Genomic DNA, 20805 nt, shown 5'->3' with positions numbered 1-20805 from the left:
GCTCTTGATTTTTATTTTGATTGCTTTTGATTTTCCTTGGACAGTCCCAGTTCCTATCTGTTTTCCTGATATAATAATTAGTGATGTTATCTTTGAGTCACAGAAGTTTTGAAGTTTGGACTGTACGTTATATGGTCTCTTTAGTCCTGATGCCCAGATTTACTATTATAAAGAAAACACTGACTTTACCTTGGATCTCAACTTGTCCTTAATGAAGAGCAAGCCTAACTTGATTAAAATAATTTAATACAGAGCTAAAGTTCAGATCATTCAGTCATTCATCAGACATTTATTTGTGTGTTTTATGTGCCAGGCATTGTGTTGAATTCTGGGGATTCAGACATAAACAAGATATGACCCTAGGTCCTCAGAAGTTGTATTTTATTAACTAAAATTTGGAGTATGTTACTAAAATTATGTGACCAGGTGATTTCAATTTGTCTTTCACCTTGCAGGATTCTATTTGTTTTTGATTGACAAATTCTCAGGCACTGATATCTAACTTCCTGGGTGTAAATGCTGGTTCAGTCCTTTGAGTTGGTGACCATAACCACAGACACATGCCTTAATCTTCTCATGCCTCCCATTTGTCCATTCGTAACATGGGGCAACTGATAGCGTTGATTTCTAAGCTGGGCATGAGGGCAACAGGCTTTGAAACTGAAGCACTTGGCATAGCTTGACCCATGGTAGACAGTACACACTGGTTCTTGCATAATAATTACTGATTTGGTAGAAATTTACATAGACCCAAACATAACTGGCTGCAGCATATATCTTTATGATTGGAATTAGGTGGCCATCTTTAAAAAAAATCTTGTTTCAGATAATATGGATTAGTGGAGTCCAAATGCTGGTAAGAATTATAGATTGTGACCCTAGTGGGTCAACTGGTTTATTTTCCTCCTTTTAAAACTGGGGAAGTGATGTTTCCGAGATCACATTGTAAGTTAGAAATAGAGTAAGACATACCATGGTGTCTTAACTTCTGGCCCAGCCTTTCCCTCGATGATATATTGCCAAGTACCAAGTACCAAAGACAAGTCCTTACTGAAGGAACAAGTTATGTATCAGGGGCAAAATAATAGAACTATATTTGTTCTTCCTCCTATTGTCAAAGTTCAGTGCAGTTGGTCTGGGTAGTGGGGTGGTTGAAACTTAGGTATCCAGCTCCTTCCAGCCTGAGACACTGCCACTCCTGACATGTGGTCTCTGCCTGCCAGGGAGACAAAAGATGGAAGGACAGTATCATGCTGTGCAGAATGTTTTATCACCTTGTCTGGAAATGGTGGCTATTACTTCCATCCGTATTCTTTTCATCAGAAAGTGATCCCATGGTCCCACTTAGATGCAAAGGGTATGGGAAATTTAATCTTGCTGCTTTCCTCAGAGGGGAGTGAAGCAGTTTGGTGAACATGTGACACCATCTCGGCCATATCATGTTCCCTGTGCTTCCTGCCACTTTTTGGAAGGCTGACCCTAATCTCTTTTGGGGATTCTGTTCTCAAACTCCAATTATTTGAGGAGCCATTCAGTCACAAGATGTCCAGGCAGCATGGAGATGAGTTCTAAAAAAAGGACTTCTGAGGATACTTTGGAAGGGTTTAAGATGCTGGCCTTGGTAAGAGAGATGTAGAGGGTGGAGATTTGGATTGATGGTCATTACCAAGACTGTGTTATTAAAGTCATCACAAGAAGACTTTAAGTAGGGTTACTGTCGATGTCCGCTCCCGGCCGGCAGGAAGGACACACGACAAAGTCTGGTAGTGGACAACCTTTTTTTTTTATTTTTCTTCTCCATACAGCCTGCCCTGGGTTCCCCCAGCTGAAGCCTCCTCTGGTCCGCTCCCCGCGGCTCCTTTTGTGCTTCAGTCTGCCCCAAAGCCTCTACCGGTCCGCTCTCCGCGGCTCCTTTTGGGCTTTTACTTCTGGGCTTCTACCTGGCTTCTTCTTCCGCCCAGGGGTGGCACCGGTATATATACGGGTACAGTGTCCAATCATGTTAAAGTAAGCAAGGCAAGCTGATTGGCTAACATCATCAGTTGCCAGGCAGACTATATTGTTGAGCGGGTTGTTTACGCGGTAAGCAGGAAACTAACATATTCGATGGGAGGGGTAATCTACCTCAGGCTTTGCTCTTTACCACAGGCCACACGTCCGCCGCGCAAGGCGAGCTATCACAGACGCGGCTCCCAACATCTCCCCCTATTTTATTTTTTATGAATGTGCGCATCGTAGCCCTTCCTGGACTGGGTGCAGAGGCTTATGTCCTATGTGTAGGCCCACCGTAGGTCCTTGGCTTAGACCCTGGTTGGCCATGCCATGGTCTGCCAAGGCCCTGAGGCCCTCGTCCTTTTTCTAGGGCCAGGCACAAACTGGACGGAACCTGGATGCACACAAGCTTGCACTCATTTTCTCTCCGTAAAGAAATCCCCTCGGAGAGAAATTTAGACCTGGGCAGCATCTAACAGTCCAGCGGCTTACGTGCAGGATGGGGTAGGGCCTGGCTTAGGTCGAGTCGTGCTGGGGAGGCACGCTCTTACCCGTCATTGACTCACCTACCCTGCTGTGTATTGTCACCTTATGGAGGAGAATGAGGGATGCCCGCCATATCTAGACTCGGTCGTGGGCCAATTGAGCAAGCCATGCATATGTCTGAGGATCTTCTTGTCCATTTCGGGCTACCGCTATTTCTATTCATCTTATTGGTTGGTCTGTGATGGATCTCCAGTAGGGCAGGTCTGATCTTCAGTCGAGGGCTTTGTTGCCCGTGTCAGTCTCTCCGGTATCCACAGTGGTTCTCGTCCCGGTTCCTGTGGGAAAACACAAACCGCGCCTCGGTTCCAGCTGACCACTGGATCCGGGCCCATCCATTGTCCTGTCAGGACATCTTTCCACTTCACCCACCCTTTATGATTGGGGGAAGGGTTGCAGTGCTCCACAGCTGGGGAGCGATTATCATTATTTAAATTTAAAAAATTGTGTGTGAATAGTGCCATGGATAATCGTGCCTTTGGGGCCAGGCCTTGGCCTACTCCCCCTTTTTGTTTTTGTAAAATTTCTTTGAGGCTTCTATGAGCCCTCTCAATGATTTTTTGACCTTGGGGATTGTATGGGATACCATGTTTTAATTGAACCTCCATCATTTTGCAGAACTCATTGAAGGCTTTGCCTATATAGGCTGGTCCATTATCAGTTTTTAATATTTTTGGTTTGCCCCATGCGGCCCAAGCTGCCAGGCAATGATTGATCACATTAGACACTTTTTTACCTGTTTCTGTTGTTGCGAATATGACGTGAGAACAGGTGTCTGTGGAAACATGAACATATTTAAGAGTCCCAAACTCCTGTATATGTGTGATGTCCATCTGCCAAACATCACCAGGGATCAAACCTCGAGGGTTTACTCCCATCGGTATGGCAGGTTTGTATGTGGCACAGGAGTCACATAGTCGCACGATATCTCGTGCATCTGTTTTAGAAACATGGAAATGGTTTGCTAGTGTCCTGGCATTAACATGAAACTTATCATGGAAGGCACGGGCTCGCTCGATTGGTGTTAGTAAGGTAAAAATCCATAACGGGCGAGTGGCAGTGTCAGCAGCCGCATTCCCCTGTGCCATGGGCCCCGGCAGGGATGTATGTGCTCTTATGTGGGTGGTGAAGACCTTATGGTGTCTGTTCTGAAGCAATGTCTGGATAGACAGGAACAGTCCAGCCACTGTGGAAGTGGATCTAATTAAACTGGCAGTCTCAAGCACTTGCATAGCATTGACCACATACCTAGAATCGGAGACAATGTTAATGGCTTTTGAGAACCGTTCAAGAATCATTTTAACGATCTGCAGTTCTACCACCTGAGGCTGATCTGGTTTAAATTGTATGGTAACCGGGGGCTTGCCTAGGATCACATAGGCGCCTATCCCCGTCTTGGAGCCATCTGTGTATATTGTAGTTGCTAGGACTAATGGCTCAGAGGCAGTAACCTTTGGAAAAATTATAGGGTGCTGAGTGACAAATGACAAGATAGGGTCTTTAGGGTATTGATTGTTTATATCCCCATGGAAAACACATCTCAGAATGGCCCAGGTATCTATGTAGGCAGCCAGGGTCTTGATCTGGCTGGCAGTATAGGGTACTCGGATGGCTTGTGGTCCTGAGCCAAAATGTTGGACAGCTCTATCATGCGCTTCAAGGGCCAATGAAGCGACTGTCTCCGGGTAATGCTCTATGACTTTTGCAGGTGAGACCTTAGGGTGTATCCACAGTAGTGGTCCTTTCTGCCAAATCACCGCTGTAGGCTGTAGACTAGTCTGTAGCAAACAGACATCAAAGGGTCGCCCTGGTTTAATTCTGTGTAAGGTAGCCCCACCTAAGGCTTTTTCCACTCTCTGTAAGGCAGCTCTTGCCTCAGGAGTGAGCCTCCTGTGGGAGGCTATATCTGGGTCTCCCTTTAGAAGGTCGAACAGGGGTTTGAGATCTGAATTTGGTATATGTAAATATGGCCTAATCCAATTAATGTCTCCCAATAGCTTTTGCATGTCATTTAGGGTCCTAATGCCATCCATCCTAATGGTGACCTTCTGCGGAGAGACTAGCATAGGGGAGATTCTCGCGCCTAAGTAGGTCACCATTTTTCTTCCCTGAATCTTGTCGGGGGCAACATGCAGATTAGCTTGTCTCAGGGCCTCGACCAACTGGCTGAGCATATTATTTAGCATGTCTGGGTCCCTGCCGCTGAGCAAAAGGTCGTCCATGTAATGCATACATCTTATCTTGGGAAAGGATTTTCGTAGGGGAGCCAGTAGGGAATCAAGGTAAATCTGACACATAGTGGGACTGTTGGCCATACCTTGGGGCAACGTTACCCACTCGTATCTGAGATCAGGGCTTTCTTGGTTAATGGTGGGCAAAGTAAAGGCGAACCTATGAGTGTCCTCTGGGTGTAGGGGAATTGAGAAGAAACAGTCTCTAAGGTCTATAACATAAACTGGCCAGGACTGAGGGATGGCTGAGAGAGCTGGCAGCCCCCTCTGGACCGCCCCCAGGGGCTGCATCTGTGCGTTGACCGCCCTTAGATCATGGAGCAGCCTCCACTTGCCAGACTTTTTCTTAATTATAAAAATGGGGGTGTTCCATGGGGAGGTTGACGGCTTAATATGTCCTAATTTAAGTTGTGTACTGACTATTTTTGACAAGGCTAATAGCTTCTCCTTAGGCAGGGGCCACTGAGGTACCCAAACCGGATCATTTGACCTCCAGGTGATTTTGATCGAAGTGGGTAGGAGAGCTTCTTCAGCGGCCCCTAAGAAAAACCCAGCCCTTGCCTACCTTTTTTGTTCTCTACTGGTATTGGGGATGTCCGACCCTGTAGGGCATTGCCCAAGCCTTTGCCGGGGGTATATCCCTGGTTCCTGAGTATATCCTTAGCCTGGGGGGAGCAGTTTGACGTAAGCGTGACATCCATCTGAGTGAGGATGTCCCTTCCCCATAGAGACACTGGCAACTGCAACACAAACGGTTGGAAATGGCCCTGATGACCCTCCTCATCGCACCAGAGCAGGGTTGAAGCACTAACCTGAGGAGCTGACACCATCCCCAGGCCCTGTAGCGTGTTATCTGTAGTGTTGGTGGGCCAGTTGGAAGGCCAATCCTTTCTGGAGATAATGGAACGGTCAGCTCCTGTGTCTAGGAGCCCTGTTATATTCTTGCCATTGACCTTAAGTGAGAACATGGGCCTTTTACCAAGTGTCATATGGAGTCCCTCAAAGACTTCCCCTGAGGAACCGAAACCTTGACTTTCTCTAATTTTTTGTTTTGAGGGAAATCTCTTGTGGAGACTGGGGAGCAGCAAGAGCTGCGCTATCTTGTCTCCTTTATTGATTACCATAGTACCCACAAGAGATTGAACCATAATTTTAATATGTCCTGTGTAGTCTGAGTCTATGACCCCTGGGACTACTGTGAGACCCCGAAGGGCCGTGGAGGATCTCCCGATCACCAGACCCACGGAATTTTCGGGTAACGGTCCCTTAAAGGTGGTTTCAACCACTTGAACACCCATATCAGGCACTAATATAAGTCCTGAGGCGACACTGAGGTCCACACCTGTTGACCCAGGGGTGGCCCTTGTTGAAGGCTGCCACCCTGAGCTGTCCTGTCTCTGGGGCGGGGGCCCGCCTGTGAAGGGGGCCCCCTCTGGCCGTTTTTTGGCCCTCTAGCATCTCGTCCACAAATACGGTTGCCCTGAGCATCAAAGACCGACCTACACTCCTCAGCTTTGTGTGATCCCCTCTTGCATCGCCCACAAACATATGGTTCTTCATTCCTAGGGCGAGGCCTAGCATCTGCATTGTTTGGGCAATGACGTTTAATGTGTCCTGGCTCCCCGCAGGCAAAACACCCTTTAGCCTTACATTCCCCTTCTAACCCGCGAGGTCCCCTCTGCTGTACAGCCGCGGCCAGGAGAGCAGCCACTCCCGAGTTGGAGAGCGGCCCCCCTATCTCTCTACATATCCTAATCCAGGCGTTGAGGTCCTTGTTCTTATGAGGAGATATCGCTGCCTTGCACTCCTTTGTACATTGCTCAAAAATCAGCTGCCTTACCAGCGGTCGAGCCACTCCCGGATCAGAAAATATCTTATCGGCAGCATCTTGCATTCGGGCCACAAAGTCAACAAATGGCTCTGTGGTACCCTGAATTATTTTTGAAAGACACAAGGAGGCTGTTCCGGCACCACTTACCTGTTTCCAGGCGCGGAGCCCTATGGCATTGATTTGTTCATAGACAGCGCCGGGGAACTGGGTCTGGTCATCAGCGTGCCGACCTTCTCCCATAAGCATTTCCTTGTTCCACCCCCGGTTTCCCCGATTGGCGTTTTTTTCAGCCTGCTCTGCAGAGAACTCTGCGTACCAGGCTCGCCAATCCAGGTAACTGCCCGAGGGCAGACACGCCTTTGCCAGCTGAATCCAGTCCGCGGGGGTGAGGGGCCCAGAAGACAGATTCTCCAGCATGGCAATGGTGTAAGGCGCAGTCGGCCCAAAGGTTGTAACTGTATTTTTAAGTTCTCTAATCTGCTTTATCTCAAAAGGCTCCCATACATTGCGTCCCTGGCCCATAGCTACTTGTACAGGAAATATCCCGTAGGGGCCACTATTTATCCCAGGTGGATGTACCTCATGAGACAAGCGTCCCCCCTGCCAAAGCCGCCTGTAAAAATACCAACCCGCCGGCGGCGGAGCATAAGACAGCGGCCGTGATTGGGCGGAAAATGGGGGCCCGTGCATCACTTTTTGTTCTGGCGAAAGGGGAGAGAGCTCCCAGGCGGCCGCCTCGTGGCGAGGAATCGCCTCCGGAAACGGCCCCCAAGGTGGGGCGGAAGGCTTCGCCTCCCTCTCGCGCCGGGGAGCGCTCAGGAGCTCTCTACTCCTCCGCAGACCAGGTTGAGCAGAGCGCAATTCGCGGGGCAACGCTGGAAAAGAACCCTGCGACTCCTTATTGAGCGACTTAGGCTCCTGACAGCTGGTCTCTTTGGCCTCCTTGCCATTCAACTTTCCCTCGTCCTCGGAGTCAGACGACTCCGAGGCTAGAGCCCCGTCCTCCTCCTTAGCATCCTTGTTCCCCTTGACGGACCCCTCTCGGGAGCTCCCTGACTGGGCCTGCTCAGATACCCTGCGTACTTTTGTAAGCTCTTGAGAGCTTTCTCCACAACCACCCTCGCTCTTAGTGTTGCTACCTAACATGTTTCCCATCTTTTAATATGTTACTCACCGCGTGAGGCCCAAGGAATCCGCCACTTACGCGTGAGCCTGAGGGGAGTCTAAAAGCCCTGTAGGTGCGCGCCACCCAGAGCCCAGGCTTATCCCCAACTCACCTGTCTCGCAGCTCTGTACTGGAGCGTTGTCCACTTCCACGTCTCGGGGGTGATCAGTCCCCGTACGGGCCACCAAATGTCGATGTCCGCTCCCGGCCGGCAGGAAGGACACACGACAAAGTCTGGTAGTGGACAACCTTTTTTTTTTATTTTTCTTCTCCGTACAGCCTGCCCTGGGTTCCCCCAGCTGAAGCCTCCTCTGGTCCGCTCCCCGCGGCTCCTTTTGTGCTTCAGTCTGCCCCAAAGCCTCTACCGGTCCGCTCTCCGCGGCTCCTTTTGGGCTTTTACTTCTGGGCTTCTACCTGGCTTCTTCTTCCGCCCAGGGGTGGCACCGGTATATATACGGGTACAGTGTCCAATCATGTTAAAGTAAGCAAGGCAAGCTGATTGGCTAACATCATCAGTTGCCAGGCAGACTATATTGTTGAGCGGGTTGTTTACGCGGTAAGCAGGAAACTAACATATTCGATGGGAGGGGTAATCTACCTCAGGCTTTGCTCTTTACCACAGGCCGCACGTCCGCCGCGCAAGGCGAGCTATCACAGACGCGGCTCCCAACAGGTTACATATCTATTTTTTTTTTTTTTTATGAGAGTAGAATCTAGGGTCTCTCAGAATGTGCCCAGGAAGGGAGCTCAGAAGGGGAAGTCTGTGAATGAGACAAGGTCCCCCTTTGGTGTTGACAAGGCACTGAGGTCCTGCCAACACCTTGTCTGTCTTACAAGTATTCATCTTTTGCCTGGATAATAGTCAACAAATGGCTGGCACTGGTTATCCCTTGACACTTCCTATGTGACTAAGCCAAGAATAGAATCACTTTATATGTATCATCTCATTTAATCCTCAAGACATCTTAAGAGGTAGAAACTATTACTAATGTCCATTTTAAAGATGATGAAACAAACTTAGGAGTAAGCTAAATAACTTACCTAAAATCATATCACTGTCTGTTAAAATTAAAGCCCAGGCTATTTGATTTCAGAGTTATGTTCTGTAGAAGGGATGGCAATCCCAAATGCTGATGAGAATAGAGCAGGTAACTTAAGTTAGGAAACTGGTCAGATGGGCTGGTAAATTACAGAGCACAAGCCTCCGCCAAAGTATGCAGCCCCCGATTATGGTGGCCATGAAGGCCCAGAATTATCCAATTGTCTGATGTTTGGAGAGAGGCTAGAATTCCAGATTTGTATATGAAATGCTCTAGATTTGGCAATTAATTTGTGCATGTGAAAATCACGGTGAGAACTAGACTAAACATGTCTGCAGGTCAGCATATGCCAGAGGGCTACCAGTTTGCAGCTCTCCTCTGCTGCCCTCTGCAAAAAGCTTTCTGTGTTCCACGCATACCCTTTGTTGATGGGGAATGAAGCTGAGCAGAATAAGATGGGTAGATCGCTCCTGCCACAAGGGAAGACAGAATAGAGACCCTACTCGCCTCTTCTCTTTGCAGAGTCTTCACCACAACCACAGCCAACCATCCAGGTTGCCCCCTGTCTGGCCTGTGCTTTTTTCCCTGCAGGTAGCTGTCTGCACAGAGCTGGCTGCAAGCTTTTGCAGGTGTAAAATTATATATGCGAGAGTGTTGCCAAGCCAAAAATGTAGCCCAGGGAGGCTTAGTTCCCAAACAACTGTGGTAGTGCGAAGCCAGTTTTTAAAATCAAATTCAGTCATTTCTTTCCCGAATGCATGCATATGTTTTTAAACTTGTATGTAGTTATATAACTGATGGGAATAAAGTGCAAAAAAATCAAAGAATTCCTGAATAATGCTTCGGGGAGGAGGGGTCTGGAGAGATAAAGCATGAGATAAGAGCTTTATGAAGGTGATCCCCAAGGAAACACAGATGCCTGAGAGCTGGGGGGATAGAAATTAGATGATCCTCATGCTGTTTTTTGTCTTCCATCAGATTGGTGGCTGGATGCATTAGCTCCTTTTGGCTAGAGAGGAAACAAAGGCAAAATGACACCCATCAGGATACAACGGTGCAAGCAGTTCTTGAGAACTGCCCCTGGGCTCAGCTGAAATCATCTTCTTTGGCCAGATAATCAGAGTCTTGAATAGTTTTACTCTCCTTGGGGAGAATCACAGCTCTAGGGAGAATCTCAGGTCAACTCGGCCACTTTCTTCAACATTTTTATGGGGCGCGAAGCATGAGAAATAATATTTACCCCAGAAAACACTGACAATATTGACAAGAAAATTATGAAAAAACAAAAACAACCTTTAAGCTCCCTTGCCTCATTATTTCAAGGAGACTCATTTTCCCAAATGTCGCCAAGGGACCTTACTTCATCTAGGTGTTGGGAGGAAGTGTGGGGAGTGTACTCCTTGGTCCTTGGGGAGAGGAGACGAACATTCAGAAAACAGGCAGCAGCACATGAAGGGGGAAGGAATGGGATGAAAGACCAAAATGGGTTGTGCAGAGGCCAAAGCATCCAGAGGTTCAGAGAAGGGAGAAAGCTGCGTGGGCTGCACCTGCTGGGGAAGGCTGCAGGGGGCGCAGCGGAGCTTGACGAGACTAACAAGTGGGTGTACCTGTTGCTTAGGGCTGCTGTAATAAGTATCACAAGCGAGTGGCCTTCGAACAATAGACACTTATTCTTCCCAATGTCTGGAGTCTAGAAATCTGAAATGCAGGGCCACGTTCCCTCTCAGATCTGCACAGACAGGATCCTTTTTTCTGTGCTGCCTAGCTTCTGGATTAGCCAGCATCCTGGGTATTCTTGGCTTTCAGCTGTGTTGCTCTCATCTCTATGACTTCTGTGACTAGGAATTATCCTTGTGTGTCTCTGTGTGTTTTTATAAGGACAGTATTGTATTGGATAAGACTCACCCTAATGACCTCATTTAAACCTGCAAAGACTATGTCCTAATAAGGTTGGGTTCAGATAAGCATCAATTAGGACTTCCACATATCTTTTGGGGGCAGACAACTCACCCATCACATAGCACTAGGATTTGGATGGAATGAGGAGACAGAGGGTTTCAAGCCTGAGAAACAACAGGAATGTGTGTGTTAAGGGTGCCTAACACAATGTGTGCATCTGATAGGTGCTCAGTAAAGGTCTGGGGTATAAAGAAGGGAAAAATAAATGAGGCAAGCTGAGAACAGGGATGAGACCCACCTTGCCCTTCAGCTTTGGAGGAGAGGTTGGCATTTGAGTGGAATTAATCCTGTTGAAGGGGATGGGATTTCTCTCAGGGAAAGAGGTGGATGGCAACTAAATCAGTCATTATTGTCCCCTTGTGCGGTTCTGATTGGTGAAAGCTTGGTGTCAGCTCCATAGATGCTCCAGCTGGATGTCACCTGCTCCTGTGGTCCTATCTGGAGTTTCCAGAATAGACACCTCCCTGTGGGCCTCCTTGGTTTTTGCTTAGACTTTCTAAATATCTTCTTCAAGGCTTTTTGTTTCTTTTCGCCTGCTGGAATCTTCTCTCTCCTTCTGGCTTTTCCTACAGCCACCTCCTTTTCCTTTTGTTCTCAGACCCAATATTCCTCTCAAGAGAAGTTCTCCTGATTCCCAAGACAAGGCAGGGCCTCCACTTCTCCTACTTATCTCATCCTCTTTTCTTCACCCTGAAACTATTTCTTGCCTATTTCCTTACTGTAATCTGTACTCCTGTTATTTGCGTGTAGTTGCATATTTCCTGCCATATTTATTTTCTCTTGCTGCTTAATAACTTGGCTGCTTAAGTGAACACACACAGCTCTTGTCTCCAGTTGACATGGGCCTCTGTGTCAGGGTCTCACGTGGTGGTTGGTTGAAGCTGAGGTCTCATCCCAAGCCTTGACTGGGGAGGAGTCTAATTCCCAGCCCTCAAGGTTGTGGGCAGAGTCCAGTCCCTTGTGGCCAGTTGGATGGAGGGCTTTTGGTTCTCACAGCTCCTGCCGGTGGTTGGTGGAGGCTGCCCTGGGTTCCTTCCATGTAGGTCTCTCTAACATAGTTGCTTGTTTCATCACAGCTAGAGCAGATGAATGAGTTCCCCAGTAAGACAAGTATTACAGGTCTCAGAGAGGATTCCCCTTCACCTTCACTGTATATTGCTAGTGAGGAACAAGTCTCAAGTCCTGGCCACACTCAAGGAGAAGGAAAGGTGGTAACTTTAGGGACCACCTTACAATCTGTCTGCCAAATTTTTTTAAAGGGACTTTTTTATCGTTCAACATTATTTCTTTAGCTGTGAGCTGTTTATTAAATTTGTTGCAGGAAGAAAAGGAGGCTGAAAGGAATAAATAAATGAAGAAAGGAAGGGAGAGGGGGTGAGAGGGAGGAAGGAAAGGTAAAAGGAAGGAGAGATTTCCTTTTCCTTGTGACATGCTCTAACAGCTCCCACCCCATCTGCTTGCATTTATCCTAAGGTATGTCTGTGGGCCATTTCTTTCACCTGGAATCCTTTCTTCCTCTCACATATTCCTATGCTAACCTGGCTATGCCTAGCTCACTTTTGAGGTCTCCTGTCGCCTTTTTTAGCAAGCTTCCCCTGCCTCTACAATCCTATATTCCTCCTTCATACCCTCTCACAAGCTTTTATTTATGCTTCCGGTATGGTATAGAGTAGGAGTCTATAAACTATGCCCCTTTGTCCAAATCTAGTCTCATTTATCCTCTTTTTGTTGATAAAGTTTTATTGGCACACAGCTATGCCACTTTTGTATGGTCCTATGGCCACTTTCACACTAGAGTTGAGTAGTGTGAGATGAATAAAGAAGAGTTGAACAGTTGCAATAGAAAATGTTGCCAGCAACATCCAAATTATTATCTGTCCATTGTAGGAAACAGCCCATCTATGATGCAAAGTGTCTATCACAGTCTATGGCAATTACTCCTTTATTTATTTAAATCTATCTATGATGTAAAGTGTCTATCACAGTCTATGGCAATTACTCCCTTTATTTATTTCTTCCTCACCAAACTCTTGAGTTTCTCAAGGGCAGGAAGCATGGCCCCTTTGTTTCCAACTGTATCCTAGAATGTATGGCAGCCCCTAAAACTTAACGATCAAGACATATCTATTGAGTGAATAAATGTAAGTAAGGAACCGAAGACAGGTGAAAAGTTCTAACAGTATTCAAGGAGGGTTGATTTGCATGGGGACTATTTTAGAGGTGTGAGTGTGATTCAGGAAACCACAAGGGGTGTTGTAAAAGCCGGGTCTGAAAGCCAGTGGGCAGTTTCTATATGTAAGCCAGAAGAGATAAGAGGAAGCAAAGGTTCTGAAGCCCACAGAGTCCCAAAGAGAAGTCATGACCTTTGGGAACTACACCAGCTAACTTGGTGCGCTCTCAAGGAGGAAGCCGGGAGAATGAATTCCTTGTGTGCATTCTGTAGCTCCTTTACATCTTCTGCACATGTCGCGGGGAGGTGAAAGGACCCAGGAGCCAGCTCTGTGACAGCCTCCCAGGGGAAAGAATGGAGAGCAGATACCTGTAACTGGGGCCATGCCACCTGGCCACTGGTTTTGGTTTGCTTGGAAATCAGGGCCACAAGACATCTCCATTGGTGACTTTTCCCCTTTCCTGAGCAGGGAATCTCTGAGATTCCAATCATGCTTCGAGATCTGAAAGGTAAGGGAATTTTCTTTTTTTTTTTTTGGTCTTTTTCCTTTTTATCGGTACCAGGGACCGAACTCACGACTGCCTGCTTGCAAGGCAGGCGCTTATGCCGCTGAGCTAAATCCCCAGCCCCAAGGTAAGGGAATTTTCACGACAGCCAAAATCTTGTTCAAAACTTCCTAGCTTGTCCTCAGCATCTTCATTTCTTTGTAAGCCCACCATTACTGCTGTCAGGATACCAGCATGGTACCCTCCCTTCCTGTCCCCGGCTTTCCTCTGACTCCCTGCTCTTGATGCCCCACGTGCCCCATCTTGTCAATTCCTCATGGAATTCAGACTGCATCTCTTGACATTTAATTTTGCAAATTTTTGGCCTGCTTTCTGACTTTCGTATGATTCGTAGTTCATCTCCTCAACTACAGCTTTGAGGGCAAGGACCAAACTATATTCTTCTAATTTTGAAATTAAGTTGATTATGGCTTCCAAAATGTGAGAATTATAGATCTTAAAATCGACAGGAATTTTACTTCGTAATGTCTGAGCCCCTACTCATCTCAAGTACCCTGTGTACATTATGCCCAAAAAGTTAAGAGCTCATCTCTGCTTGCATGTAACATGGAACTACGATGTTGTGTGACAGCTCATAAAGTTCACCTTTTGTTGAGATCCTATCTTCTGTCCTGCCACCCAGAAGGCAGCACTCTGTGTGTACTTGTTCAGGGAGCAGGTAGTGTTAAAAGACAGATTTGAACCAGTGTTGTGCTATCCAATGATGCGCAGACACTCCTTACCTAGGATAGGGTTGCATGCCAATATGCTTACTGTGAATTGGAAAAACATACTAAGTTGAAAATGAATTTATTACACTAACCTATAGCTTAGCCTGGCCTGCTGTAAACATGCTCAGAACACTTCCATTAGCCCACAGTTGGGCACAGTCATCTAACACATAGCCTACTTTACTGCAAAGTGTTAGATTCTTGATGTAGTTTATTGAGAAACAGAATGATTGTCTGGGTTGAGTACTTTTTTTAGTACCCAACATAGTTAAAAAATCCTGAGTCAAACCACCACAAGTTGGGACCGTCTGTATGTTTCTCCAGCACAGATAAGCACCTTTTCTGGAGTAAATTTTTGAGCCTACATGGTTGCATCTTCTTCCTAGCAGTTGTTGGCTATGGGTAAAAAATGAACTGCTCTGAATGCTGTTAAGAAAGAACTTCCTCTCACACTTTTCCTCTTGAGCCTGAGGGTAATCCTGTACAGGTGATGTTTGGAGTCATGTTTTACAAAAGTCATAACAACCATAATAATATCTGGGGCTCAATAAAGATATCTCCTTCCCAAGGCCACACAGCTAAGAAGTGCAGAAGTTGGGATTCAAATTCGCATGTTCTGTGTTTTCCACAGACATCCTTTCTCCACATGAGGCTCTTCTACTTGGGGTATAGTTTTGCTGCTCCCTCTTCCCAAATGTCCCACAGCACAAAAAGATTTCTGCAGGAATGCTGCAAAATGAATTTAAAAAAGAATACAAATATGCATGTGCCAAGATAGGGTAGTAGCATGTCCTAGAAAATGTCAGTTTGTTTCATATTTTCTTTAATTCTTTTCAGATGTTGTTCTGAATTCCTCTTCCTTCCTGCTCCACCCAAGGTGTCAAAAATAAATGAAAATGCCACAGAACTCCAAGTCTTAGCATTGGTTTATAACTCACTGATGGGGATAGGGGGAAATAATTCAGAAGCTCACCATGGTGATGCCTGTTTATGGAGGCAGCATGGCCTATGATGTGCAACCCGGCAGGCACCAGACATGGGTAAAGGCTAGCAGACAGCCCTTCTTTCCGGTTTCTGCAGAGAGGCTCAGCATTCCCACTGGCCCTGGCCTCACTGGGATGCGGCGGAGGGAGCGTGCCATCTTGGCTGGAATAAAGGCAGCAAGACCACCAACAATGTGCCTTTCTTTTCCTTCTTTCCTATTTTCTTTTTTCCTTTCAAGGCGTGGGGCTGGGAGTTTCTGTTCTGTCATATCGTATTTATGCATATTTCTCTCTCATTCTCAGACTCACACACTTTCCCTCTCCCTGGGAGAGATAACATGACATAGTAGAATATGCTTACACTCAAGTAGTACATAGACAGACAGTAGATAGACCGATGTGCTAAAAACCTGCCCTCTGCATTTGGAGAAACAAGGTTCAAATTCCAAGCTTGCAATTTACTGATGTGTGACCTCATGGCAAGTTCCTTTCTGGGTAAAAAGCTTCTGAGGGGCAGGGTATGAGAGACTAAGCATCAACCTCCTCATGTGAAAAATGAGATAACAGTCCGTACCACAGATGATTGCTGTCTGGATTGAGAAAATGAACTCAGAGTCCTTACCACAGTGGTTAGTGCATAGAGTGGGTTTTAGCAAATAGCAGCTCCTAAGAAGCCTGACCCACAGAATTTTTATCTGTTGAAGGGAAGTAATAATATCTACCTGTCAGAGCTGTTGCAAAGACAAGAAAAATGAAAGGATTTGTCTGCTGTAACAAATAGTTCCCAAATCTGCTTTGGGAATTACTGCTGCAACATGTCTGAGTGTGATGTGGGTAAGTGGGAGGCAGGGGAGGAGAGGTCTCCACTCCATGCCAGCACCCACGGGCCCAGCCTTTTTCCATTTGCTGTCCAGAGACAGCACTGTATGGGGACTGTGTGGACATGCGGTCCACTGTATCTGTTGAATCAAGCCCAGGGTGAGGGACAAGGAAGAGTGTAGAAGATTGGACAGGAAGATTTAGGACTCAGGCATGAAGGCAGCATGCATTACTTCTGCTCAAGGATGCAATAGAGGTATATTGATAGACAGAACCAAACAGCCAAAAGTTCCATACAATCATTCCCCACAATCTTTGTTGCCTGCTCATGTCTATTGGAGATGGTCCTGCTACTGGGCCTGTCCAAACTGCAGACTATGGCCAATCCCCCCCACCCCACTCCACAAACGTTATAATAAAATATTTTAAAGGATATATTGTTGCACGTATATATTTACTGTACTACATATTTCATACAGGGCCCAAGAAAATTCCTTTCTGTTTGGCCCAGGCAAGCTGAATGTTTAGAGCCTGGTATACCTGTCAGAGAACCAATCACAGCCATAATTTTAAAACACTTCCTATCCAAGGCCCAGATTCGGGTACTGCTTCCTCATTCAGGATCATCTCCTTTGAGACCACGCTGTCTATTGATGGTTCAGAGCTCATCCAGGTCTGACATGTACTGATTGCCTCAAAGACCAGGACTAAAGATTGAAAAATCATGAAAAAGTACAGTTTTGGAGTGATGGGGACTAGGGTAGGATTGGCAGCCTCTCCTCAGTCTCAATTGAAGGGATTCTCGTGTTTAACCAAGAGTGTTTGAAGCCCAGTGTTCCTCACTGTCCCATGGTCTGCAAACAGAGGAGGTTATACCAAGCTTGGAGGCTCAGAGAAATTAAATAAATGAGTTACTCAAATACACATAGCTGGGGTGTGGGAATGGAACCGAGATTTGAGCCTGGACCTGTCTCCCTTCAAAGCCCATGTGCACTGACTTCTCTCTGGCAGTGTATGTTTGGGGAGGCAGACACAGGCCAGGAACAGAGCTCCTGAGCTCAGTGGACTGGGAGAGCATCTTCCTTCCCTCTGGCCCCCTGTATCCAGATACTATGGAAATAGTTGTCACAAAAATATTCTGATGCAGAGGCAGGAGGGAGCCACTCCTGTGCTGTCATTCTGTTTATCAGCCACAAAATAAATACAGCTCTCTTTTCATCTGTAGAAAGACAGCATGCCAACAGGCAATCTCTTGGGGAAAATTCATGTGGAGGCACAAAGTTTGCAGTGGTCAACTTCTCTTAGCAAGCGGAATTATCAGAGTGGAGGTAGAGGAGATGCACTTAAACTAATTACAGTAATCATAGCCGCCAGGATTATTTGACAAGTGCTGGCTAAGTGCAGTGTATACATTATCTCATTTAACTCACATAGGTTGCTGAGATCAGTGTTATCATCCCGATCTAGTCAGTGGAGAAACAGGGCCTCAGAAAGAAAATGAACTGCTCTGACATCATTTTATGAGGCAGGGTGGGTGTCTAATTTCAGGAGTGTTTGCTCCTGAAGCTCAGCCTCTCACACACTGACTCTGTACCTGGGAAACCCCCAGGAGACATCATCCTATTGTGTCTGCAGCATTTTGGATGCACATATTGTACTCTTTCCCATAATGAATATTAATTCAAAATGTTGGTGCTGCAGCCACCAGCACAAGCTGCTATGATACCAAGCTGTGTCTTGGTAATTAAACTCTTAGTTGCATTGTCATATTTGCAGTTGTCAAGGTCTCCAGACATCAACTCAATTCCTACGGGAGGTGAGAACATTGTGCTATGTGCAAAGGAGCTCGCACAGACTCGTATCTGTCTCCTGGTGTCTAACTCTTGCCCCGGCCAACTGCCTTTATTTCCCAGTAGACTTCTTGCTCTCCCTTTACCAACATCCCACGTAGCCTCAGAAGGCTCAGTCTGCCTTCTGCTTCACAGATTAGCTAGAGATCTACTTGGGTGGGGGTTCTAAGTCGTGAAAACTGGATGAGATAAAGATGGTACGCAGATCAGGTTACTTGGGGATGCACTTGAATTTTATTTTAGTCTTACTCTTTGTTTCTTTCTTATTACTGCAGATTATACCCAGGGAATATTGAGCTATATTCCCAATCCACTTTACTTCTTATTTTGAGACAGGCTAGCTAAGTTGCCCAGGCCAGCTTCAAACTTTGAGTTTTTCTTTGTGAAACCCGCACCACCACCAGTAGCTGGGATAACACACATGCACCCCCGTACTCAGCAATTTCAGTATTATTTTTGATATCAGAAAACTAATTCCTTCTCAAATTTGATTGATCCTCTTACAAAGTGATAGAGCCTGTAAATTCTTTCCTGGTTCCCTTTATCAAACGTGTGACTCCCAAATCCTTCAGGGCCATACTTGCAAGATGGAAACTTTAGGCTTTGATTAACAAAACTAAAGAAGTGTGGACATTTGGCTGGGGACCTATCCTGGTAATGCCTCTTAGTAAATCATATGTCCTCTGATGACATTTTGGTCAGTGACACATTGCATATATGTTTGTGACCCCATAAGGTTATATATCTTAGTGATGTTGCATATATTTCATTGTATTTGTGCAATAGTGAAATCTATTAATGATACATTGTCTGGAACAGGTCCTGTCATTAAGTAATGAATATAAATGTCCTGGAGATCAAATGTCCTGCAAATCAAATTTACAGATAGCTTGTAGAACTCTAAGGGCCAAAGTCCTTGATAAGTTTCTCATAAAGCAGGCATAATATATGGAAATTAATTGTTTTGGATCCATACTATGAATTGTAACATATTCTTCATGGTCTCTTTTCCTGCATCCAGTAGCCTTAGATAACTTTAGTGGACAGTGAATATTTATATAGTTGTTCACAGATCACTCCTAAGTTCAATTTTCCTTTCATTCTGGTTTTCCACTCTCAGAGTATACCCTTCATCCTGACCCAGTGCTACCACCATAAAGCTTTCAGTTTTTGCATGTCAAAGTCTCCTCTTTATGGCCATTTTCAACCATTTAAACTTGCAAGTGGAGCAGAAATAGCCCATGCAGCCATCTTAATGTATGAGATTAGCAAAGTTATCTCTGCTATGTGCTGGCCATGTACTCTACTGTGTTTTGCTATGGAGTTAAATGAGACATGAACTTTCCCCTCAGGGAGTTTGAAAACTAGTTGGAAGAAGGACACGTTCAGTTTGTCTGTTGGAGAAGATTGTCTTGTCTATTAGTGTCTCGCTATATACCAAAGTCAGTAATGATTCATTTTGGTTTCAAGTGATAGAAAATTCAGTTCAAACTGACTTAAACCAAAATACAAAGGAGATAGCATGTAATATCAAAATGCAGCAGTACATAGTTTCAGGCATAAGTGAACTCATAGAATCTTGCTTTGCCTCTTAAAAACAACCTTTCCTTGGTGCAGGGGGGCAGTAGAAGGGTACTGAAGACTGAACCCAAGGACTTCACACTGAGCTACATTCCTAGCCCTTTTTATTTTTTAGTTTGTGGTAGGATCTCACTAAGTCCCTGAGTTCCCTGGCTGACCTCAAACTTGTAACTCTTTCTCTTTAGTCTCCCACAGCACTAACCCTACAGATATCTGACACCATGCCCAATTTTTGGGATACTGTCTGTTCTGAGTGGAACCCTAAGCAGTTTAGCAATCCTAGTGGATAGAGTTATTGTTAATTTAAGTCATCCACTCATCCCTGAAATAATTGTTGTGGTCAGAGGAATTGAGGGTGCTTATAAACTTGGCCTAGATCAGATATATGTTCCTGAAATTCCTAGCATTGGAAATATGGGTCAGACACTATGTATGACATGATATGAAAACTATGGGTGGTAGGCATGCAGGGAAAAGTATGTTACTTGGAGAAGGACCCACAGAAGCCAGACGGCAGAGAAATATAACAGACCTCTGCTAAATGCATAATGAATGGCTTATTCCACAGAATATCCTTAAGGCTAGTTGGGCATGCTCAAGGGATATCATTAATCATTGTAATTGCCTTCTCCTTGACAAGCAACGTCCCTCCAGCCCAACCCAGTCTGGATTGAATAGACCATAAATGTAACCTGCAAAAATCTGACCTGAATTATCACTCCATTGCAGTGACCTGGACAGAAATAACATCACCAGGATCACCAAGATGGACTTTGCTGGGCTCAAGAACCTCCGAGTCTTGTAAGTAGCAAATGTCTCTGTAATGCATTCGCATTTTCAGCTCTTTGGCTTTGTGAAAATGTTCCAGTGCCCTGACATCACACTCTGAAGCGCTGGGCAACAGGAATGCACAGTTCTACAGCAGAAAGCCCTTCATTACTGTATCCAAGTGCTCACAGGTATCACCTTCTGTGTCCGGATGCTGCTGGCTGGGTGAGATTGATGGAAGAACTCAGTTCCAGTGACAGGGAAAACAGAAGGCTATAACTGAATAAATCAGCATGCCCAGCTTACAGGATGACAGCAATGGCAGGTTGACTAACCATGCTTCCCTTCCATAGAGATTGTAATTTCTTCTCCAACCTGTGCACTAAAAGAGCAATCAGGACAAATGTTATTTATCTTGATACTTAATGGAGAGGAGGGAAAAAGGGAGAGAGAGGGCCAGACAAGGTCACAGCCCTTGCTAAATATTCACAGCTGTGCAGACAGGTAGCAAAGTTTTAGATGGCCACGGATGGAACATGAAGGCAAGGAATATTGGATTCCTTTGCTGAAATTTGAACACTTTCACGGATTTTTAAG

General features: G+C 45.8%; 1 protein-coding gene across 1 annotated transcript in view; it reads left to right on the top strand.

Annotated features, from left to right (window-relative positions):
* Positions 1–20805, top strand: part of Slit3 (slit guidance ligand 3) — a 590749-nt gene that overhangs the window by 34920 nt on the left and 535024 nt on the right. Inside the window, exon 2 of the mRNA XM_003473328.5 lies at positions 20170–20241. Within this exon, the coding sequence (XP_003473376.2) occupies positions 20170–20241 (72 nt within the window). The remainder of the gene's footprint in view (positions 1–20169; positions 20242–20805) is intronic.

The sequence above is a fragment of the Cavia porcellus genome, unplaced genomic scaffold (genome assembly GCF_034190915.1).
Source record: "Cavia porcellus strain 051 isolate PalLab524CR breed Dunkin Hartley unplaced genomic scaffold, mCavPor4.1 scaffold_19, whole genome shotgun sequence".
NCBI classification, from domain to species: Eukaryota; Metazoa; Chordata; class Mammalia; order Rodentia; family Caviidae; genus Cavia; species Cavia porcellus.
The sequence above is the reverse complement of the archived record's forward strand: the minus strand, read 5'-3'. Positions and strand labels throughout refer to the sequence as shown.